The sequence below is a fragment of the Leptonychotes weddellii genome, chromosome 1 (assembly GCF_054177405.1).
Source record: "Leptonychotes weddellii isolate Sample4059 chromosome 1, ASM5417740v2, whole genome shotgun sequence".
Taxonomy (NCBI): domain Eukaryota; kingdom Metazoa; phylum Chordata; class Mammalia; order Carnivora; family Phocidae; genus Leptonychotes; species Leptonychotes weddellii.
This window is the reverse complement of record NC_138369.1, coordinates 192,347,557-192,373,036: the sequence shown is the minus strand read 5'-3', so window position 1 is coordinate 192,373,036 and position 25,480 is coordinate 192,347,557. Positions and strand designations below refer to the sequence as shown.

The 25,480-nt window shown below is 42.8% G+C and overlaps 1 protein-coding gene across 1 annotated transcript in view; it reads right to left on the bottom strand.

Moving 5' to 3' along the window:
- Nucleotides 1-25,480, bottom strand: part of DIP2A (DIP2 acetate--CoA ligase A) — a 77,735-nt gene that overhangs the window by 39,059 nt on the left and 13,196 nt on the right. The window contains exons 6-10 of the mRNA XM_081821126.1: nt 22,425-22,553; nt 13,040-13,159; nt 11,412-11,609; nt 3,900-3,991; nt 733-843 (exon numbers count right to left, since the gene is read on the bottom strand). Of these exons, the coding sequence (XP_081677252.1) occupies nt 733-843; nt 3,900-3,991; nt 11,412-11,609; nt 13,040-13,159; nt 22,425-22,553 (650 nt within the window). The remainder of the gene's footprint in view (nt 1-732; nt 844-3,899; nt 3,992-11,411; nt 11,610-13,039; nt 13,160-22,424; nt 22,554-25,480) is intronic.

Here is a 25,480-nt window from a genome sequence, read left to right as displayed (position 1 = left end):
TCATCATATATCATCCTCTGGGGTGTACTGGTTTTATGTCAAACTTCACTTTTGGGATTCTTGAGTATTTGTTGCTGGTAATGCTTACTTTAACTGCCTGAACACTGATAGGGTAGAAAACTCTAATTTTCTAAAACACGTGCCTTGTGTACTCTTAAAATAATTACTTTTTTTCAATAATCAGATTACTGACATTTATACTTGAAATGTAATAGCTCCCTAGAACATCACCAAGTCCCCCACATTAATCATTTGTCAGTAGTAAAAACTGCTTGCTGTTACGTAAGCAGACAGAAAAGCAAGCAAATTCCCATCTCCCATATTCAAAACTATCACTGAGAAGGAGTTACAATATGTCACGGTGTGACTTACTCATTCTCAAGAAATGAAAATTATTATCGATAAGTGTATGGTTTTGAGAGACAGATTTAACAAAATCTGATCGTGAATTCTATCCATCAGAGGAAAAAACATGCACCATTTGTTCTGAAAAGTTCACAGAGATGACGTAAGAGCTCCGTCTAAGCTTCTAAAGTCCCTCTCACAACAAGACACACGAGAGCGGACTGCAGCCGGCACCGCATCTAACACTCTCTCAAGCCCTGGCCTGCCTGCCTCCCTCTCTTCACTCCACACAGCGCCCGGCTGCCAGGTCGCTCCAGCAGGAAGGCGCCAGCTTCCGGAGAGAACCTCATGGGGCCGGAGCCCCACAGCCCCGACCGAGTTAGCTACCTTTCTTGTTAATGGCACTTCTATGGGGACAGGAACCAGGTCTGCCAGGAGACACCCATAAAATGCCACCATGAACATCACAGGGTCACTGTTTGGAAACACCAGGGCCACCTACAACAGTACAAAGGAAATCCATGAAATCCACTCACGAATGATGCCGTCACCCCAACGTTCAGAACCCCTGCTGACTAGATGGAATTTGGACATTTTAGATCATCTTACAGTTTTTCAAATGTAGTTCAGAAAATGTAATTTGGGGGTTAATTCCTGGTCCTTAGATTTCCTCAACCATGTAACTTTTCATAAATAGTTTTCAGGTTGAGGTCTTTATTCTACAAGCAACAGAATAATTTAGAGCGTTTGTGCGTAACGGCCGTCCAGCACGAGTCTGGCGTGGGACGGAGACCTGGCTCGCTCCGTGCACGCTGTCTGTCTGGAGCACACCACCCACATCTGTCAGCCTGGGCGAAAAACACCCACAGCAACAGGAAGAGTGGGCACGGCACCAAATTATACCCAAAATACCTTCCACAAGATAAAATCCTAACACCAAAGTTTTAGTCGAACAGATCTTCGCTCAAGACTTAAATGTACTGACAGGGAAGGGGGGAGGGCACCGGACCCCTCAGCGGAGACCCCCACCGCTCCTCCTCCCGCAGAGTCCCCTGGTCCCCATGCTGCCACTGTTTAAGTTACATGCTCTATTTTATTCATCTTACACTTTCATTTTTATCAAAAACATTTTAAAAACACAGAATTTAAGATGACAAAAGTACTAATGGAAAACAATACCCTCATGCTCCACCCTTCCTCACTCCCCAAGGCAACCTCTTCAAAAATATCTTACATCTTCCTTTTGCTATTTACTCTCATATTTTTAAGTATTATGCTTACATTGCTATATTCTATCGTTGAAAATGTCTCAGTATAGACTTTATTTCCCATTATTGTAGATGAGTTCCCAGCCCTCTTCATTCCTGCCTTTCTCTTCCCCATCCTTGCAGCTGCCATTTCTAACAACATCGGGTAAAATTAAAAGCTATTTATGGAATAAGATTTTTATAAGCCCCAAATATTGTAATAAGTGTGTTTGAAACCATAAGTGATAAAGTCAGGATAGTAGATGCTAACACCGGGCCCTTGAGGACACAAAACAATGGCTACGTAGAACTACTTGATAAGACACAATTTAAGCTACACCTCTACTCTCTCCTTGAGGTCTGGAAATCCAGTTTCTAACAAGTTAATTTGCTGAAAAGGGCAAAGCTCTCCTTTAAAAGTTGATATTAATAGTGGTTGCACCAGAACTGTGACCCACAGCTTTGAGACTAGATATTTGGTATAAAAACATTTTTAGAGAATTTAGAGTTGTGTTTGTTTACTTTTATAAACTCTTTTTCCCACAGGGTGATGAATTGGCTACCCATATCTGATAGTTAGCTCATTCACTGTGATCTGTCGACCTTCCATAATTAACCTAACTACGTGGACTCTCTCAGGAGTCAAGAAGGGTATCTGGTAGTCTCTGTCCTTGCAGGAATCTTTTTCAAGAAAATTAAATTAGTGATTCTTAGAGTCATTTTAAAGCACAACATAAATCAGGAACTCTTACAGTTTCATTCTAAAGCACAACGTATCAAGTACCGTTCTCGGACTATTCTCGTTTTTCAGCCGAGTCCACATCTGCTGATGGTAACTGCCACCTCTACTTGCTTTGCTTTCCATGTATCTGCTGGCCAAATATGCTCTAAAATGCTCCGCCAGATGTGTTCAATACCTTTCGCAAGTATTTTCTAAGTAACCAACCCGTCAGGTTGTCCTAAGTCTTACCAGATGCCCAGCAGCGTACCCCGGCCTGGGGCCTCTGTCCTCCCAGGCCACCCTACACCTTGGCTCGCTCCTGCCCACCTGGAAGCTCGGAGGCTGGTTTCTGCACCCTGGTCCTGCTCAGTAAGTGGCAAGGAGCTCTGCTGCGGGCCCTCTCACTCTCCAGCTTCAGGATGTTGACGGGCATTACTACCACCACTTAAAATTCTCTACTCTCTGTCCCCTTTCCCGTCTAGAACTCCTACCAGCCAGACACCGGACCTTCTTGACCAAGGCTCAGTTTCTGTCCTTCCCACTTTCCATCTCTTAGCCTTCCCCACTAGCATCTTTGTCTTGATTTGTGGAGCAATAACTTCACCTTAGTTCTCCAGGGATATTAAAACTAATTTTTTAAAAACATTTATTTTCTGTATGTGACTTTCTTCCACGTTTGTTTCCTCCCCCCACCGCCCCCCCCTTTTCCCTTTTCTTGTTTTTCTTTTCTTTGCCTGTTGGTTGTTTTCTTTCACATTCTTCAAATGCCCTGGGTGACTGGTTCTTTTTCAAGAGTGGACAAAGAGTTGCCTGAAACTTATAGTTTCACTGTGGGGCGATCTGACCACAACAGCCCTCTCACTAGGGGGTCTCACTGTTGAGTGTCCTGCCCTCCATCGTGGACGTTCTGGTCTACCTGCGCTCCTCGTGTCTGCTTCAGTTTGCCCAGAGCCATGCTCACCAACAGAACTTCCTATGATGACGGAAACGTTCTATCTCCAAGCTATCAAATGTGGTAGCTATTAGCTACGTGTGGTTCACGAGCCCTTGAAACGTGGCTTGGGTGACTGAGGAACTAAATTTTTTATTTTATTTAACCGTGGTTAATTTAAGTGGCCCCATGTGGCTACTGCAACAATGTTGGGCAGTGTAGTAAGTACAAGGAACAAATAAGCCTCTAGCCTCCTCATGTTCTACCTCAGCAGTGAGGTAAGAGGGGGCTGCCTGGCCACATGGACGAGAGGAAGAGATGAATTTCCAAGTAGGGTCAACGTTTTCTCATAAAACTTAAGCTCTGGGGATCCAATTTTTATTAATATTAATATTTTTACTAAAATCAATAGGTATGAAGTCAAAGAGGAAAGATGTTGGAAGAGTCAGTAGATGAGCAATGAAGAATGAAAAGAACCATGATCTTACGTACATCATCATAAACTTTGTCCATATTTAATATTTTTCTTTGCTGACTTTAAACCCCTTGTATTAATACTATAAGTCTAACCAACTGATGGAATACTGATTTCAATGAGACATATTTTTAGAGTTTGCTTTTGCTCACTCCAATAAGTTATATTCTAGTTACTTACTCTGTCTCCAGGTTTAAGTAGTGGTTCATTCTTACTAGTCAGTTTATTAAGTAGAGTATAAGCTAGTTTTAAACTCCGACTCCAAAGTTTGCCTAAAATAAAATAAAAATACTAAGCAATGTAAAATTTAAGAAACTGATAAATAACATTTTGATGTAGCAATCACAATATCCCAAAATGTACCATCACTCTACTATTGGAAATTCAGGTAGTTTCCAACTGATAACTATTTTGCACAATGCTGTAATGAACATCATAGTTTTCTCTTAAAAATAACTTACGGATTTATTTTTCTTAATGCAAAAATAGAACAGGAATTTATTATAGAAAATTTAGAACATAGAGAAGCTAACAGAAAAAAGTCAGCATTCTTTCAGTTATGTATGAACACACACACAACACACACAGACACAAAAGCATATATACATGTACATGCAATTTTCAAGAAATTGGATCATACTTCACTCTGCTTTGTTCAGTCAACATTGCATTTCGGATGCATTTTCATGTCATTAAATATCTCTCAACTACATCCCTTATTATGATTATGAGTGGCATAGAATTCATTTAACCTCTATAATTCATGAGGTGGGTCCTATCTCCATCTCCAGTTTTCACACAAGAGGAGACCGTCCAGGAGACGTCAGTCCCTCCAGAAGACATCAGTCCCTCCAGGAGATGTCAGTCCCTCCGGGACCCAGCCCTCAGGCCCAGCAGGTTCTGCCGGGCACACGCCCCTCCAGCACGCAGGCTCACGTACAGAGCGCAGCCGTGAACGCTCAACAAAGGAGAGCGTCACTTGGAAGATGGACGGTGAAACAAAGGAAAGGGAAGGAAGTCTAAAGGCCTCTGGGAGGTAGACCGAGGAGGGGCAACAATGGGGTAGGATGACAGAAAAACCCGAGTCCATCCCCAACACCTGAAGCAGCCTCAACAACCACCCTACGTAGTACCAAAGAAGCAACACAAGAGTCATGATTCAGCCCCTTTCAAATTCCTGGGGAATGACCACATGCAATTTGAGCAGCCATGCCCCCCGAATAGTGCTCAGATTTCATCATAAATAAAACTAAACATGGGTGCAACATTATGAAATAAGTGAACTGTGGGACCTGAGAAATCAGTGAGAAAAAAAATATTCAACTCAAAACACTATTGCCTTTGTCTATATACAAAGGTCAATTCAAGATGTTGATAACTGTAATAATCCAGATTTTCAAACTGAATCCAGCTATATATAAAAAGAATAATGTATCATGACAAAGTCAGTTTATCTCAAGAATGCAAAAAGTTTTGGGGCACCTGGGTGGCTCATAGGTTGAGCGTCCGACTCTTGGTTTGGGCTCAGGTCATGATCTTGGGGTGGTGAGACTGAGCCCCACCTAGGGCTCCGCGCTCAGTGGGGAGTCTGCTTGAAGACTCTCCGTCTCTGCCTCTGCCCCTTGCCCCACTCTCATGCACTCACTCTCTCTCAAATAAATAAATCAATCTTAAAAAAGTGCAAAAAGTTTTAACAGAAAATCAACATAATTTGTCACATTAACAAAAGTGAAAAAAGGTAAAACAATTGAACAATCATCCAGGATTTTAAATGATTTAAATTCAGAATGAAAGGAAATTTACTTAAAGTTGATAAAGCCCATCTCTAAAAGTCCTACAGGAAATATCAGAATTAATGGTCAGATATTGAAAGCTTTCCCTGGGGAAGCAGAAACAAGCCAAGGACATCTGCCTTTTTATTGAAAGTCTTAGCCGACGCAGTAAGGGGGAGGGGTGGAGAGAGAAGGCCAACAGTTGGAAACAAAACTGTCATTATTTGCAGATGATGTGACTGGTACATTATGAATCTCTTGACGTCCTCCATGGATGTCAAGATTTACTATAGAGCCACAGTAATTCAGGAAGTTGGTACTGGCATGAGGGTAGTATATTAACTCCATGGGATAAAACAAAGAACCGCAACAGCCCCACCATGTGTGTCCACCATGTGTGGACAATTCCATCTATGACACAGGTGGCCTGGAGAAGGGTGGTGGCCCTGTGGGAACGAGAATGGGACAGATGGCTATCAGTCCTGAAAAACGGACCCTGGGACCCATCCCCACGCTGTACACAAGACTCATTCCCAGTGGATTTGGTACATCTAAATGTGAATGGCAAAACAGCAGAGCTATTGCAAGACAAGAGAATAACTTTATGACCTTGGCTTAGGTAGAGTCCTTAAGGAGAACTCCGGAAACATTCACCATGAACATAAAAGAAGGTGAGGTTGGGCGGAGCTTCTGCTCACTAAGGTACTGGTCAGCAGTGGATGGGGAAGGCTCACAGTGGGGGACACTTGCAGCACATGTCACTGACAAGGACTAGTATCCAGAAGACACCAAAAATTCCCACAAATAACCCTACATAAAAAATGTGCAAAAGATTCAGTAGTACTTAAGAAAAGAGAAAACCCAAATGATTAAAAAAAAAAAAAATAGGAAAAGATGTCAATCTACTCTGTGATCAGGAAAATGCAAATTAACACCCAAATGAAATACTACTACCATATTCTCACCAGATTAGCCCCAGGAAGCCTGACGATGGGGAACAGATGGGACTGACACACTGATCAGTTAAGTGTAAACTGGGAACGTTTGGCATTGTCTGATAAATGTGAAGATATGCTTAATCCCAGACCCAACACTTCCACTCAGGAGTACAGCCCCTAAAAAATGCATGCTCATGTACCAGGTGGCACACCCCAGAACGTTTTTTTTTTTTAAAGATTTTATTTATTTATTTGACAGAGGGAGACACAGCGAGAGAGGGAACACAAGCAGGGAGAGTGGGAGAGGGAGAAGCAGGCTTCCTGCCGAGCCGGGAGCCCGATGTGGGACTCGATCCCAGGACCTGAGCCGAAGGCAGACGCTTAACGACTGAGCAACCCAGGCGCCCCCACCCCAGAACGTTCTTAGCAGCACTGTTTGTGAGAGCCAAAACTGGGTATCAACATTATAGCCAATATGTAAATTCTGATCTATTCATTCTTAGACAGAAATGAATAAGCTACAACTACACACAATAATATGACTCATAAAAGCATAATGGTAAAAGACTCTGCTTCCAAACAGGAGACAGTACTGCTGACAGACCAGGGCTCCCACCTAGAACAATTTTATCCAACAACTGGTTAAAATGCAGAAATCATCCAGCAAAGACAACTAGAGGAGTTAAGGCTCGAGAGGGAAAACCCTCGGGAAGGCGAGCTGACCGTGCACAGCTGGGGGTTATGCGGGCCCTGGCACCCACAGGAGACAGAGTATCTCATGATCATGCCCCTGGAGCAGTGCCACTGAGGCATGAAGGTAACAGCAGAGCTTTTGGCAGAGGCTGGGAGCCACGACAGCACAACCAGCCTCCCCCTAGGAAATCTACGGAGTCCTGGGGCTGTGAGCAACAGGGGCTGAAAACCCATGTGGAAAACCTCTGAGAAGCAAAGTGGAGTCCTTACGTAGCACATGAGACAAAAGCCATGGCTGGGGAACCCTGGAGGAGAAGGACAGACAGGCGCTCAGAGGGGGGCTGAGCCAGCCCCAACTGCACGGCAGAGACCAGCCACCATGCTACCTGCCATGTGGAGTGAAGGAGGGACGTCTCTCATGGAGGGGACATCATCTGGAACCTCCATAATTTTTTACACACAATGTCCAACATTTAATCAAAAAGGTACCAGGCATCCCAAAGATAAATTCCCCAAACTAAAACCAAGAGAAAGCACAGACAACAGCAACAGGCCCAGAGGTGACCCGACCTGGAGCTGGCTGACAGAAACTTTCCATCGTGGTAAGGGATGTATGGATTCTGGGAAATAAAGGAAAGGATGAAGACAATGCATGGAATGATAAAGAATTTTCCTAGAAAATTAGAAGAGGAATTAGAATACAGAAGTGAAAATTCTAAACTAAAAAGACAATATCAAAATTAAGAACTCATCAGGAATTTCATAATAGAATAAAAATTTCACAGAAGATAGGATTAGAGAATTTGAATAAAGGAAAATTTAAAAATCTCCAAACTGAAGTATAGATGACCCTCGAATAACACAGGTCCACTTAGTGGATTTTTTTTGATAAATACTATAAATGTATTTTCTCTTCCTTAAGGTTTTCTTAATAACATTTTCTTTTCTCTAGCTTACTTTATTGTATGAATACAGTATATAATAAAAACAACATATAAAATAAGTGTTATCAACTGTTTATGTTATCAGTAAGCCTTCTGGTCAACAGCAGACTAGTAGTAGTTAAGTTATGGGGGTAGTCAAAACTTATACTTGGGTTTTCAACTGTGCAGGGGTCAGCACCCCTAACCCCTGTATTGTTCAAGGGTCAACCAAATACATAGAAAAGAAAACAAAATAGAAAAAAGAACATTAGGGGCGCCTGGGTGGCTCAGCCATTAAGTGTCTGCCTTCGGCTCAGGTCATGATCCCGGGGTCCTGGGATCGAGCCCCGCATCGGGCTCCCTGCTCCGCGGGAGGCCTGCTTCTCCCTCTCCCACTCCCCCTGCTTGTGTTTCCTCTCTCGCTGTGTCTCTGTCTGTCAAATAAATAAATAAAATCTTTAAAAAAAAAAAAAAGAAAAAAGAACATTAAAGTTATATGGGATTCAAAAAAGGTATAAGTGTAATCAAAGTCCCAGAAGGACGAGAGAGAGAGAGACCTCAATTCAACAGGTGGGGGCTGTAAGCAGACCACACTCCTCAAGGCGGGCAGTGAGCGCCTTTCTGAGGAATTACAGATTGAGCTCTCATGAATACAGATGCAAAGATCCTAAACAACATATTGGCTAAATCAAATTCAGGCATTTGTTAAAAAGATTATCATGGTGAAGTGGGATTTATTCTAGGAATGCCAAGGCTGCTTAACATTTGAAAATTAATCAATGTAATTCATCAAATTAAGTGGGGAGGAGAGAGAAAGATACGATCATCTTGACAGAGCAGAAAAAGTGTTTTATAAAATTCAATGCCATCCATGATTAGAAAAAAAAAAAAACTTCTGGTAAACTAGGAATAGAAGGGAACTTCCATAATCTGACAGAGAATTTCTACCACAAAATAGCAATCATACTTCATGACCCAAAGCTTTCCACCGGAGCTGGAGAAGGAAGCAAGCATATGCCCACTACCCAACACTGTACTGGGGTTCTAGCTCTTCAGTGAGGCAAGAAAAAAATAAAAGGCACAAGTATTGGGAAAGCCAAAATAACACTGTCTTTGTTCATAGATGACATGACTTTGAACATAGGATATCCAAAAGATATATGGACAAACTACTAATTAACAAACAGAAAAAGAATTAGTAAGTTAATTTAATGAGATTATTGGATACAAAATCACCATTTAGGGGTACCTGGGAGGCTCAGTCGGTGAAGCGTCCGCCTTCAGCTCAGGTCATGATCCCAGGGTTCTGGGTTCAAGCCCCACATTGGGCTCCCTACTCAGCAGGGAGTCTGCTTCTCCCTCTGCCTGCCCCTCCCCCTGCTTGTGCTCTCTCTCTCTCTTTCTTTCAAATAAATAAAATCTTTTTTTTAAAAATCACCATTTAAAAAATCAATTGCACTTCTATATACAAGCAACAAATGAGCAGAAAAAAGTTTTTAATCATTCCATTTCAATAGGAATAAGTCTAATGAAAGATGCTCAAGAGTTCTGTACTCAAAAGTATAAAACATTAATGAGAGAAATTAAAGGGGGCCTTGAAGTAAGGGGAAAATATTCCACAGTCTTGAATCGGAAGATTCCGTAACTATAATGGTATCAATTCTCTTCACATTTAACTACAGAATCAATGCAGTGCCAATCAATATCCCAGCAGGAATCTTTCTGGAAATTAACAAATTGATTCAAAAGATGGCTTAGAAATGCAAAGAGCCAAGAATAGTCAAGAAAACCGTAAGGAACAATCACAGAGCTGAAGGGCATCTATACCAGACACCAGGGCTCATAAAGCTGTAGGCGTTCAGGGAGCACGGACAGACAAAAGAGCATGACAGACAGACAGAAGAGCATGAGGGCAGCCGCAGACCCACATGTATCTTTTCACCTGATATGCCTGGGGAAAGGATTGCCTTTTCAGTAGATGGTACTAGGTCGATTAGACATTCACTAGGAAAGAAAATGATTCCAATGTCACACCATACAAACTAAACTGAAGATGAATCATGACACCTAAATATGAAGAGTAAAGCAAGTTTTTAGAAGAAAAAGTAGAATATCTTTGTGACCTTAGGTTTGGCAAACAGGACAAAAAGCCGCTAAAATAAAGGGAAAAAAATAGATAAATTAGACTAATTAGATTAAGACTTCTTATTTATCTAAAGCCACACAAAGTGTTAAAAGACAGTCCACAGAGTGGAAGAAGACTTTTGCAAAACAAATCTGACAAAAGACATGTATCTAAAACATACAAAGAAGAAAACATGAGCAACCAAATGGAAAAATGAGCCAAAGATCTGGATAGTACATAAAAGAGGATATTCAAACAGCCAATAAACATACAAAAGTATTATTAGGCATCAGAGAAACGCAAATAAATTACCACCATAAATGACACCATAAAACACCTACAGGAAAGGCTAAAATGAAATAGACAAGATCAAGTGTTGACAAGGGTGTGGAACAAGGACAAGTCTGCACACAGTTTGGACACAGTGTAACAGTGTGTCTGTCCTAAAGCCGAACACGGCTGCTTGTACATGCACATTTATGCCCAGCACAGACAGACTCACCTAAGAATGTTCATAACAGCACCATACACAATAGCCCCAGTGGAAAGGTCCATTACTGTAGAGCACGCAAGTAATTTTTGGCATACTCATACAATAAACACATCCATCAATGAGCCTCACACAACATCATGGCTGAGTCTCCTAAACAATGCTGCACAAAAGAATGCACACACAACACCTTTCACTTAATTCCATTTACGTAAAACTTGGACAGGGAGAGCCAGAAGTGTTCACAAGCATCAGGACAGTTCAACCATCATTGTGAGGATGTACGTGCTGGAAGGGACACAAGGGGCCTAGGGAGCTGAGTGCTAGTTAGAGGAGTACATTCACTCCGTGAAAATGCATCGAGCCAGACGCTTATGATTTGTGTTACATAAAAATATAATACGGAACCAAGAGATGCCAAACACAAAAAATACATACTGTATGATTTCATTTATACAAAGTTCAAAATGAGACAAAACCAAATTCCATTGCTCAGAGGTGCGTATTTGGATGGGAACCTCGACACCAGAGCAGTGGCTGGTCGCCATCAGTCAGTGAGGAGTCCCCTCTGCTGGGAGGAAGGGGCAGTGGTCCAGGAGGGGCACCTGGAGTGAGGCAATGTTCTGTTGTTCTGACAGTTGTGTTGGTTTCTTGGGAATTGTTCTAGCATGTTCGTGAAGCTGTATGTCTGAGCTGTATGACATGTGACATTTTACAGCTAAACCAGAGCCCAGCTGCTTTCAACACTTGCCATAGGTGAGGGTGTAGACGGCCTTCCCAGCCGTGTCCAAGGCGGTCAGACAGGGGGCTTTGGGCTGCGTCGTACCCCACCGCTGCAGGGCGGCCAGCAGGGACGGGGGCCAGGGGACCCCCACAGCCAGAGGTTCCCCTCTCAGCACCACCATCTGGCTTCCCTCAGGCTTTGGCTGATTTGGATCTGGTTGCTGCACTGTAAGCAAAATTGAAATTTAAAAATCAGCATTTCATAGGACCATGCATACATTCTGTTTTTAAGCTTTCTCTTAAAAAATACCAACTATAAGAGGGGCGCCTGGGTGGCTCAGTTGGTTAAGCGTCTGCCTTCGGCTCAGGTCATGATCCCAGGGTCCTGGGATCTCTGCTCCGCGGGAAACCTGCTTCTCCCTCTGCCCCTCCCCCTGCTCCTGATCTCTCTCTCTCTCACAGCTCTCGCTCTCTCTCAAATAAATTCTTAAAAAAAAAAAAAAATACCAACTGTAAGAAGGTTACAATAACTTGTTTAGATTTCCTTATTATTATAATAGTCCCAGACCAACGGACCCAAAGGACAGATGGAAACTCGTCATGGAAACTGCAGGACACTGTACTGGACCCCATGGGCCAATCCCCAGAACGGCGGCAGTGTGTGGGGTGACAGCAGATGATGACACCTGAGGGAAAGGCACTAGTCCCACTTATCAAGGATGAAAGTGAGCAGAATCACCATCTCAGTTTGGGCACTCAAAACAACCATCACCATGTTGAAAGAAAAAGATAAAGTAAAATTGATTACATTTCCAATGGCTGTGTAACTGGCATTGGCCCAAGTGTAAGAAAGACTGCCCGAAGACCATTTCTACCACTGAACTCTGAATTTGAAAGGCGTCACCTGATTATAAAGGGGAAACAATGACCCAAGGGTTGTGTTAGCCCTCAGTGGGGAGGAGATGCCTGGCAGTGGTCAGTGGGGCAGCAACACGATGCAGGAGAGGCACGAGGGGCAGGGGGGTGAGCCGGCCATGCGCCCCTGCGGCTCGAACACAATTACACGCTCATACCTTGTACTAGACTTTATTTCTTTCCTACAGATTTATACTTCTTTCTACTTCTTGGTAATTTCCTTTTAAAAATAGATCTATATTCTTTTTTCCTAAGTGTATATCTCACTCATAAATGAGAGACTAAATTTCTGAAAAAGGGCCAAAACCATGCTAAAAATATACTTTAAAACCATGGGAAGACAAGTATTTCAGATTTAAAGTTTAAATAAAAATTCAAATAAGGGGGGTGCCTGGCTGGCTCAGTTGGTGGAGCGTGTGACTCAATCTCAGGGTCAGGAGTTCAAGCCCCACGTTGGGCATGGAGCCTACTTTAAAAAAAATTTAAATAATGTAAATAAAATGAAACCTTAGGAGTATTCTTATCAAGTACTAAGCGCTGGATTAGAGGCACAGAGAAATGTTAAGTCCCTTAACCAGGAGCGACGCGTTTTCTCCCTGTTCATGTGACGTGACACTCGGTGACCCCAGGGCTGGAAACAGACGGGGGGTCACTTGGTTGTGTTGTAACGTCACAGAGTGACCACACACAACACACATTCCCTGTTCACACTGACACAGGAGCCCGCCCGAGATCTCTCACCTTCCAACAGCTCCTCAAAATCATCCACAAAGAACTCCTTCAGCGGAGGGCGCTTCGGCCTCTTCAGGGTGTTGAGAAGTTGCTGGATTTTGGAGGACACTCTGCTGTTCACAGGGACACCTGCCACGGAAAGAGGAGCGCTGAGGCCAGAGCTTGCCAACCCTCTGGAGACAGGACGCGGAGACAGGGTTCAGCGACCAACAACGCACACACGTTGGAACTCATAAATCCAACCAAGCATTGGCCCCGTCATGCAGCCATTTTGGAATTCATTAACTCATTCAACAAATATTCACTGAAGGCCTTCCGGGAACTAGAACTTTTTTTTTTTTTTTAAAGATTTTATTTATGTATTTGACAGAGAGAGACACAGCGAGAGAGGGAACACAAGCAGGGGGAGCGGGAGAGGGAGAAGCAGGCTTCCCGCTGAGCAGGGAGCCCGATGTGGGGCTCGATCCCAGGACCCCGGGACCATGACCTGAGCCGAAGGCAGACGCTTAACGACTGAGCCACCCAGGCGCCCCAAACTAGAACTTTTTTTAAGCTCGTGATCTTCAAAGTGGTCCACAGACCCTTTCAGGGGGCTCATGGGGCCACGTGGCGGTGTCACTGCCCCCCCTCCCTCCTCACAGGGCACGGCGAGTCTTCCAGAGGCCCCACGATGCATGAGCCACAACAGACTGAGCAGGGACGAGGCACGGGGGCCAGGTGCCTCCACCATGCTGGCGGCAAGGGAGACAGGCAGTGTGGAAACCAAGCCCATTCTTCCGGCCAAATCTTTGTTTTAGAAATTCTGTCATAAATATGTGCTACTTACGTGAAGATGTGATGAGTTTCTTATTGCTATTTTTAAATGGATTAATAAATATTTTTTAAATCTTTAGTTTTAACTTCTAACATAGTAAGTATCAAGAGATTTCAGCCACATACACTAAAAGCTCTTCGGTGTCCGCAGTAATTACCCAGAAACAATGTTTTGGGAGATGTAGAGTCAGCAGAAAGGCAGCTCCCCATCTGCTGGGTGAAAACAAGCAGGGACATGCGCACACGCCCAGAAGCCACAGCGGCCGACAGGGTGAGGCTGCTCTAAAGTGAGCGCAGTGGGAAGAAAGCCACAGGCTCCGTGGGCAGCACTGCCGTGGAGGACAGCGGAGCAGGGCCCCGAGCCTCAGACACAGCCCGCCGTCCAAGCGCAAGTGTGGCAGCCGGCGCCGATGTCCTCCCGCAGCAGCCCCGTCCTCCAATTTGGAGCCAGTCACGTTCCCGAACCAAGCACCGTACTGGGTCACCACCTGTCTAGGCTCCTTTGATCTGAAACATTTCTTCATCCTTTATGACGATGACTTTTGAAAGAATACAGTTCTTTTTTTTATGAAGTAGAACATACCTCATTTTGAGTTTGCTTGAGGTTTTCTCATGATTCAATTCATGCTGTGCTCCAGGTTGAAATACTACCCGAATATCATGTCCAGATATATGGGACGGCCACCTACCCCACGGAGACAGATCTTCCTCACCCAAAATGCTGCCAGCTTCTACACTACATTGTCACGATGTTTTCTTCTGCACCTAATATGCAATGTGTGAGGAGGCACTTCAAGACCACACAAATATCCCAATCCTCATAGAACCTTCTTCCTGCTTTTCACAGCCATTGGATCATTCTTGTCAGAAGCAGTTTTTACTGCAATGGTTGCAAAATTATTCTCCAACATTAGCACCCCATTTAAATTTACCTGTTGACACTCAGCATTCTGTTATCTATGTGTCTGTCTGTCTATCATTCATCAGGAATGACTCAGTGACTGCTCCATTGTTATAAAGCATTATGAATCTGGGGCACCTGGGCGGTGCAGTTGGTTAAGCGTTTGACTTGATTTCTGCTCAGGTTGTGATCTCAGGGTCGTGAGATCAAGCCCCAGGTTGGGCCCCATGCTCAGCGGGGAGTCTGCTTGGGATTCTCTCCCTCTGCCGCTCCCCCCCTCTGACTATCTGTCACTCTCACTCCCTCGCTCCCAAATAAATAAATAAATCTTTTTAAAAAAGGCATTATGGTTCTTAACTATTTTGATGCACAAATTATCCCACATTTAGCAAGTGGGATCCTGGGCAAATTGATTGGTGACCTGCCCCCATCATTTTTTCTAAGCACTGCTGTACATTCTGTCATGTTTCAGAGTCATTTTATGCTAACCCTGCCCCAGCTCTTAAAGGGCTGGATAGGAAACATTCTGGGCAGTGAGCACCGTCTTGGTTGCAACTACCCTACTCTGCAATTCTGGGGCGAAAGGAGCAAAGACGACATTGGAAGGATGGGCATGGCCATGTCCCAGTAAAACGTTATTTACAAAAGCAGGATGCCAGCCCATACACTATAATTGGCTGACCAGCAATCCATATGATTTTGGGTCTTTTCCTATTTTTAAAAGTCTGTTTGAGGCACCTGTGGGGCTCAGTCAGTTAAGCATCTGCCTCCGGCTCAGGTCATGATCCCAGGGTCCTGGGATGGAGCCCCACATCAGGTTCCCTGCTCAGCAGGGAGTTTGCTTCTCCCTCGGCCTCTCCCCTCCCCCACTCATGCTTTGTCTCTCTCTCAAATAAATGAATAAAATCTTTTTTTAAAAGCTTTTTATTTTAGAAACATCAGAGCTTTAACTATCACACATGCTGTGAATAGTTTCTCCTAATTTGTCAATTCTTATGACTCTCTTTATGGGGTATTTTGCCATGTAAAGAATTTTTTTAGTTTCATGTAGTCAAATTCATGTATCTTTACTTTTATTGCATGTAGATTTTTAGTTAAATTCAGAAAGGCTTTACTTATAATCAGGTTAAAGAGAATTCACCAATTTTTTTTCATTTTATTCTTCGTTTCTTATATTTAGAACGTCTGATTCTTTTGGAGTTTTGCCTTTTCAGTGGTATGGGAGAAGGATCTGAGTTTAACATTTCCCAACAAGCTTTCCAATGGTCCCAATAACATTTATTTAAAAAAACCATCTTTGCCACATTGAGGTAATATATATAATATCATGTGGAGGCATACTGTGATGAATATTGTAAATTCTACAGTAACCACTAAAAAAAAAAAGGTAGATATAGAATAGAATATAAACCAAAAGAAAGCAGGAAAAGGAGTAAAATTAACAGATGAGTCAAACAGAGAAAAGAGAGCAGGATCCTAGATTTAAACCCAACCAAATCACTAATTGAAATGGACTATAGGGGGAGTGCCCGGGTGGCTCAGTTGAGCATCCAAGTCTTGGTTTCAGCTCAGGTCATGATCTCGGGGTTGTGGGATTGACCCCCACCATCTGGTTGGATGCTCAGAATGGAGTCTGCTTGAGATTCTCTTTCTACCTCTGCCCCTCTGCCCACCCCACCCCTGCTCTCTCTCTCTCAAATAACTAACTAACTAAATAAATTAATTAATTAATTTAAAAAAAAAAATCTTTAAAATGGGCTATAGGGGCACCTGGGTGGCTCTGTCGGTTAAGCGTCCGACTCTTGATCTCACCTCAGGTCTTGATCTCAGGGTCATGAATTCAGGCCCACAATGGGCTCCATATTGGGTGTGAAGCATACTTAAAAAACAAACAAACAAACAAACAAAACTGACTATAAGTGATCCAAACACTCCAATGAAGTAAATGATTATGTGCTTAAAGAAAAATGCAAGAATGAATAAAATACTAATTATAAGAAACACATTTTAATTTTAAAGACCTAGGTAGGGTAAAAGTAAAAGGATAAAAAGATTTGCCATGTAACTAATACTCATCAAATAGCTGAAGCCAGCCATAATAATACCAGACAAAGAAGATTTCAGAATAAGAAATATCACAAAGGACAATTTTACAATTATACAGTGGCCAATTCATCAAGACAGAACAATTTTTAAATATGTATGCACCTAATAACAGAACTTCAAAATACATAAAACAAAAACTGACAGATCTAAACAAACAGAAAAATCCACAAATAGAGTTGGAAATTCAATATCCCTCTCAGCAAGTTATAGAAAAGGTACACAGAAAATGAGTAAGGAGAGAGAAGACTCAAACTAAAGTATCAATCAACTGGATGTAACTTTCATTTACAGAAAAACTACCCAACAGCATTATATACCCAAAACAGACCATGTGCTGGGTCATTAAAAAGTTTTCATATATTTAGACGGAGTTGAATTATATAATATAGTAAGAGAAATAGACCCAAAATAATTGGAAATCCATTGAAATTAAACAACACACTTCTAAATAAATCATGGGTCAAAATGGAAAGCATGAGGGAAATTAGAAAATATCTAGAATTGAATATTAAAAAGGAAAAGAATGGGGGCACCGGGGTGGCTCAGTGGTTAAGCGTCTGCCTTCAGCTCAGGTCATGATCCCAGGGTCCTGGGATCGAGCCCCGCATCGGGCTCCCTGCTCTGCGGGAAGCCTGCTTCTCCTTCTCCCACTCTCCCTGCTTGTATGTATCAAAATATGTGGGATGCTAAAACAGCTCTTAGAATATATTTATAGCTTTAAATACCTTTTTTTTTTTTTTTTTGGAGAGGGAGAGGTGGGAGAGAGAGAGAGAGAGAGAGATAGACTCTTAAGCAGGCTCCACATCCAGCATGGAACCCGACACAGAGCTCAATCCCACGACCCTCAGATCATGACCTGAGCTGAAATCAAGTCATATGCTTAACCAACTGAGCCACCCACGCACCCCTAAATACTTTCATTAGGAAACAAGAAAGGTCTAAATTCAATGATCTAAGATTCCACCTCAAGAAATTAGAAAAGGAAAAGCAAAGTAAACCCAAAATAAGTAGAAAAAAGATAGGAATAAATATAAGATTTGAAGTAAATATAATAGAAAAAAACCAATTAAACCAAAACCAGTTCTTCAAAAGATAAATAAAAATCAATTAACTTTCTAGCTAGAATGATCAAGATAAAAAGAGAGAGGACACTAATTACTAATACGAGAAATATAAGAGGGGACACCACCACTGATTTATATACATCAGAGGAAAATAAAGGAATATCATAAACTTATGCCTAAATTGGAGAGAACAGATGAAATGAACAAATTCTTTCAAATACATAAAATTGACTCAAGAATAGAAAAATCAGTTTTCTCTTATAAGAAAGTAGAAGAGGAGGGAATATTTCTCAGTTCATTTTGAGATGAGCATTATCCTGATACCAAGACCAGACAAAGATATTACAAAGAAAAAAAAAAAAACCAACTACAGACTACTATGTATCTTGAACATAGACCCAAAATCCTTAACAAAATGTATTAGCAAATCAAATCCATAATACAGAAAAAAATTATGCATGATAATTATGCATGATAACCAAGTGGGGTTTATCCTGAGAATATAACTTTGGTTTAACATTCAAAAATTAATTAATGAAATTTACTACATTAAAAAACTACAAAAGAAAAACCATATGTGACTTTATCAGATCAAAAAAAACACTAAACAGGGGGGCCTGAGTGGCTCAGTCAGTTAAGCATCTGACTCTTAATTTCGACTCAGGTCATGATCTCAGGGTCATGAGATTGAACCCCTTGTGGGGCTCTGCGGTGGGTGTGGAGTCTGCTTCAGATTCTCTCTCCCTATCCCTCTGCCCATTCCCACCCCTTGCACTTTCTCTCTCCCTCCCCCCCTCTCTCTCTTAAAAAAAAATCATTTAACAAAAACCATGACAAAAATTTTCAGGAAATTAGGAAAATAAGAGAACTTCCTAATGAAGAGCACCTTTGAAAAACACACAGCTAACATCACAATTCAAACATGAAAAAGTGGATGGTTTCCCCCTACAGTTGGAAACAAGGCAAGTCATAACCTCTTTCAACATTTCTCAATGACACTAGTGGGAGTCCTACACTGCAATAAAGCCAGAAACATAAATGCTTCTAAAGACAGTTTGGAAAGAAAAGTAAAACCAGACTCATAGACAATATGGCCAAACATATAGAATCTTAAGGAATCTACCAAAAAAGTTACTGGAACTAATAAAAGGCCAACATACAAAAACCAACTGCATTTCTGTAGACCAGGAATAAGCAACTGGAAAAAATTTAAAATACTATTTACAATAACATCAAAAATATAACCTATTTTGGGATAATTTTAACAAAATAGGTGCAATACCTGCATACTGAATTCTACAAAACAATGCTGAAAAAAATTTTATAAGAGCCAAATAAATGGAAAGATACACTGTATTTATCAACTGAAATATATAATATTGTTAAGATGCCAATTCTCTCCAAACTGATCTACAGAGTTAATGAAATATCAATCAAAACCCAGCAGGAATTTTGGTAGAAACAAACAAACTGACTTAAAAATACATGTTAAAATGCAAAGGAGCTGGTATTCCAAATTTGCCAAAGCAAACTGTAAAATAAAAAGCAGTGTGTGCGGAGCCTGGGGGGCTGAGTCGGTGAGGCGTCTGCCTTCAGCTCAGGTCATGATCCCAGGGTCCTGGGATCAAGTCCCACATGGGGTTCCCTGCTCAGCGGGGAGCCTGCTTCTCCGTCTCCCTCTGCCCGACCCCCCAGCTCATGCTTGCTCTCTTGCTCTTTCTATCTCAAATTAATAAATAAAATCTTAAAAAAAAAAAAAAAGACAAGCAGAGTTTGAAGAGAAACTGCACGATTTCAAGATTTGTTATAAAACCACAGTAACCATGACAGCATGGGATTGGTGTAAGAATGGACAAACAGCCATGGGATGGCATAGACAGCCAGGAACAGATCCTTCTCATATACGATCTACCAATTTTTGTTAAAGATGCCAAAGAAATTTGGTGGGGAAAGAATGGCTTATAACAAATGATGTTGGAACAACTGGACATCCACATGCGAAAAAGCAAACTCTGATCCATATATTGTACTTACACTAAAATTAACTCAAAATGCATCTTATACCTACATGTAAAACCTAAAACTATAAAATTCTAGGAGAAAACATAGAAAACCTTTATGACTTTGGGTTAGGAAAATATATCTTAGATAAGACACAAAAGTAGGATCCATAAAAGAAAACATGAGTAAACTGGACTTCATCAAAATTAGTAACTTCTGCTCTTTGAAAGTCACTGTTAAGAGAATGAAAAAAAGACAAGCCACAGACTGGGAGAAAATCCAAATTATATACCTCATAAAGAACTTGAATCCAGAATATATAAAGAACTCTCAAAACTTATAAGAAAACATCACATTAAAACAATAAGCAAGATCCAGGGTGCCTGGGTGGCTCAGATGGTTAAGTGTCTGCCTTCGGCTCAGGTCATGATCTTGGGGTCCTGGGATCGAGTCCCGCATCAGACTCCCTGCTCCTTGGGAACCTGCTTCTCCCTCTGCCCCTCTCTCTCTCTGTCTCTCATGAATGAATAAATAAAATCTTTAAAAATAATAATAATAAATAAATAAAAATAAATAAAAAATAAAAAAAAAAAGCAAGATCTGAACAGACTTCTAAAAAGACATACAGATGGCAAATAAGCACATAAAAAGATGCTCCACTTCCTGAGTCTTTAGGGAGATGCTAATTCACACCACAATGAGAGACCTCCACACACCCAGTAGGATGGGTGACATGAACAGATGGACAATACCAACTCCAGGCAAGGATGTGGGCGAACAAGGGCTCTCATCACCAGCCGTGGGACTGTGAAATGGTACAACCACTTTGGAAATCAGTTTGGCAATTTCTTAGAAAGTTAAGCATAAACCTATTATATGATCCAGACATTCTATTCCCAGCTATTGACCCAAAAGAAGTGAAAGTATACTTTTACACAAAAACTTGTATAAGAATATTCACAGCAGCTTTATTTGCAATAGCCAAAACCCGGAGGCAACCCAAATACCCCTCAGCAAGCGAACAAGTGCAGCGCATCCATAAAATGAAATTCTACTTATCAGTAAAAGGAACAAACTATCGATACATCCAAGAACATGAGTGAATCTCAAAGTACTTATGTAGAGCAGCAGAAGCCAGACAATCTACGAGGAAATACTGCATGATTCTATCCATATAAAATTCCAGAAAATGCAAACTAATTTATATTGTCAGGAAGTAAATCAGGAGTTGCCTGAAGCCTGGGGGTAGCCCAAAAGGGCAGAAGGGCGGGTTTACAAAGGGGCACAGGGAAACTTTTAGGAACGGTGGATGTGTTCACTATCTTTTTTTAAAAAAGGATTTATTTATTTATTTATTTATTTATTTGAGGGGGAGAGAGACAGAGAGTGAGCCTGTGAGCAAGACATGGGGAGGGGCAGACGGAGAGAGAATCCCAAACAGGCTCTGTGCTGAGCGCAAGCCCCATATAGGACTCGATCTCACCACCCTGAGATCATGACCCGAGCCGAAATCAAGAGTCGGATGCCCATCCGACTGGGCCACCCAGGCGCCCCAAGATTTTATTTATTTATTTATTTACTTATTTATTTGGGGGGGGACGTGAGGGGAGGGGCAGAGGGGGAAGATGGATGTGTTCACTATCTTGATCATAGGGATGGTTTTCACAGGTATACACACGTCTTAAAACTTCTAAGATTGTATACTTTAAATATGTGCAGTTGATTACAAGTCAGTTATACCTCAACTAAGCTCTTATTTTTTAAATATAATCAAATTAAAAAAATCTATCTAACCAATGGAAAGCCTGCTTCATGTTGACTCAGTATTTTCCTGTTGCATCTGGACAAGGAGCTAAAAGACCTTGACAAAATTGGATTTACTGCTTAGGAATATCAAAATACACATTAAAACCTTCGATCTAAGATCCTCTGGATTTTTTTGCAGTTCTAATCTGGTACACTGGAAAGAAGCCTTCACGTGATTTTGATAAAAGACACCGGAAACTGTTTCCAAAGGAAATAGCGCAAATGAGGACACTGTGAGGATCACACTGGCCTTTCCAGCCTGCAGGTCAGAAACCAGCCTTGCCGCTATGCCCATCTCTCAGGCTGTGGGCACAGAGGGCATGGGGACCGGTGCGTCACAGGCAGGGTGCTCTCACACTGAGGCCACACAGAGTCTGCAACAGAGACTGCCCACGGCTTCTCATTTTCCTACTGTTTTGTAGATCTAAACTCCTTTGGCATCCAATTTAGATGTGGAGGCTTTCTCCTCCCCGCTCTCCTTGTTCCCCATCTGACCCATTCCAGAGATTTTGCTGACTGCTTCTCCCCACGACACTCTCTGTAACGTCCCCCGCACACACTGGCCTCCGTTCACGCACACTGAAGAATTACAGCTAATGGCTGGCTCAGGTTTGCTAAAGCAAATGCACCAAAGCCATGTTCCATACCTGAAGAGAAAGGCTGTGCTCTGCTGTTTCAAAAGGACAAAGAGAGGCATGCTCACCACCAGCCGTTTCTAGGACACTCCCGCTGTAGCCCCGAGCGACACCTCGCACAGAAGCCAGCTGCGGATGTTCACGGTGCGAAAGCTCCCCAAGGCCCGTGGTGACATCCGGAGGGGCGGAGTGCACATCTGCTTTGGAAAAACAAACCCCAAATGAAAGTGGCTGTTGATTCAGAGGATGAGGTTGCTCTTTAAATCCCATTCAAGGAAAGCCTCAGTAACTGAGCTCTAAGCAAGGAATGTGATATCTGATTCATTCTGTTTTTCTGGTTGACCAAGACACATCAGGACCCTGTGAACTCTGAACTCCCAGACACAGCCTGCGGACACCTGTATGCACGTGGTTCTCATAGGGATCTCGGCCAGGACCTCCGACGATAACGCGTTGGCAGTCATGAATGAACTTTAGACAGACATCACAGTGAAGGGGGCGCCTGGGCGGCTCAGTCAGCTCAAGTCATGATCTCAGGGTCCTGGGATCAAGCCCCTCATTGGTCTCCCTGCTCAGCGGGGAGCCTGTTTCTCCCTCTCCCTCTGTGTTCTCACTCACTGTCTCTCAAAACAAAATAGTAAGAAATCTTAATGAATCAGAGACACATTTTAAATCAGTTGTCATTGGAATATTTTCGTTGTATTATGAAAAAAATAGTCAGGCTTCTATAAACTACCCCCCACTCCCCTGAAAACTATGTTGAATGTCACAAAGACACAAGACCTTTTCAGCCTTCAAAGAATAAGCCTATGAAGATAAAAATGATCCCTGCTTCCAGATCAACACATCTCACTATTGGGGGACCTCAGTCAAGTACTAAAAGATATTAATGTCACAGTTAAAGACAAACGACGTGAGATGCAGAAAATGTTTGAAGTCACTCCTTCCGTTGTCCGAATGCTCATTTTGGGGTTTAATCTGTACCATACGGCACATGTCTCCGTTTGGAGTGCCGGCTGACTGGAAGCTGCTGAGGCGTGAGCGTGAGCATGAGCCTGAGTGTGAGCGTGACCGCGGCGTCTGTATGAGGGCCGGCGGGACAGACCTGCCGTCCCTTTGGTCCTCTGATGCGTGTTCCCGCCCCCACAGGGGCCACTCTGCTGCTTCTGATTTTTAAGTTCTGATCGTTTACCTATTAGTTCATCACCTAGGCAAAATGCAAGCCAAAATTTTTTTAAAATATGTAGAAAGATGAAATTATATGGAAGCAAAACCCAAACTCTATTTACATATCAGAAAACACCATTTGGAAAAATCTAACTTAACGACAGCGTTTTCACAACCCGTGAGAAAGTGTGATGTTGATGAAATTAGCATTTTAAAGTATGCCTATCATGAAGTTCTTTTAGTTTAGAAAGAAATTTCCCCAACCTTCCAAATCTAGCAAAAAGAGTAAGTGATTTTAACAATATTCATGAAAGGCATAAATGGTAATCTTAACTATAAAGTAGTTTTAAAATCACTACATAAAAATAAACAATACTCAAAATAAAAATGAACTGCTATAACTGAAAATACTACTTTTAAATATAGGTATTTACATCTGTGTCCCAATGTTTTATGGATTTAATTTAATTTCTTTAATCCAAAATTGAAAATATTTTTTTAAATTACCTTTACCTAATATATTGTACCTCAATTTTTTTTTTACCTAATATATCCTACTTCTTTCTATATTCCTTTCCTTAGTCCAAACTGAAGAATTCCCCAGTGCTAAAAACTAAAAGGATGATTTTTATAATAAGGAGCAGGAAGGTAAGTATTTTCAGATTCAGGAACTCGAGTCAACTATATCCAGAGAACATTTAGCAGAAGAAGGCTACGATCCACAGTGAAGATGACTAGAATTCACAAGAACTGATCACACAGTGTGTGGGAGAGGCTAAGCGAGTGGGACGGGGGAGAAGAGGGTGCGGCCACACCCGCCAGAGTCGGGGGTCCTCCGTGCGCGCGGTAAGGAGTCTCCCTTGTCAGCCTCCACAGCCCCCCTCGCGGAGAACACACCCCGCCCCCCACAGCCACGGGCTTTGTGAAAAGACCCCACGGCCACAGGACAGTCCAGGGCTGTGGGGCTCCATGTTCTGGGCTGCGGCCAGCCGCTCATGCTACATACGCTTTCATCTCTAACCCACCAGGAAGCAGGGTTCGCAACAGCTCGGCAATGCTGATGCAGTTCTACTTTCTACACCATCTCGCCCAGAACAGAGTATCAGGAAGCAGAAATAAGGTAACAGAACATTCAGAAACACCGTTTTCCTCCCATTGCAGATAGCTATTTCCGATACGTGAAATCACTGTGACAAACAGAGGAAAAAATGCATCAGTGTGAAGGCCGTGTTTCCAGCTCTCCCCGGAAGCCCTGCTTGAGGACAGCTGGGGAGTGACCACAGCCAGCCCATCGGCAGGACACCCAGGGCCGCTGCCAGAAGAGCCTGCGGGGGCTGCTTCCCCAAGGGCTCTGCCCCCAAGCCCCAGCCCCGCCGGCTCCCCCGTGCCCTTGGCAGCCACTCCGTGCGCTGGAGCAGTGAGCCCACGTCACGGTGGAAGACAAGCTTGGCAGAAACGTGCAGGCTTCCCGTATTGACTCAACAGGTAAACAGAGAAGAGCATCCATGATGTGCCCACAGAGGATGCCGAGCCTCATCCAGTAAGGGGTGGGGGGCTCCCAGGGCAGCCAGATGACCAAGATTTCACAGGAAAGCAGCTCGGCCCCCGAGCCCGCATCTGCCTGGGGGTGGTAAGGCTGCGGGGAGCCCCCGGAGACACGGCCTGTGACGGGCATGGTGCCCCACGACAGTTTTAGCAGAACTCACAGCAAAGAAAACTGTGCCAGCCCTGGGCCAGCTGTGTGATCTCAGGCAAGGGACAAACAGCCTGCTTTCTGTCCTTCCCTGCACATCCAGAAAACCGCGGGGGTTAAGAGAAGTCTGCAGAAGTGCCGACAGCACCGCCGAGAGACACGCGTCGTTACGGGGCGAGTGCAGAATGGACGCGAGCCCCACGCACCAGCTCACATGAGGCGAACTATGCTACGGTCCAGCAGATAAGATTTCAACTCAGGAAA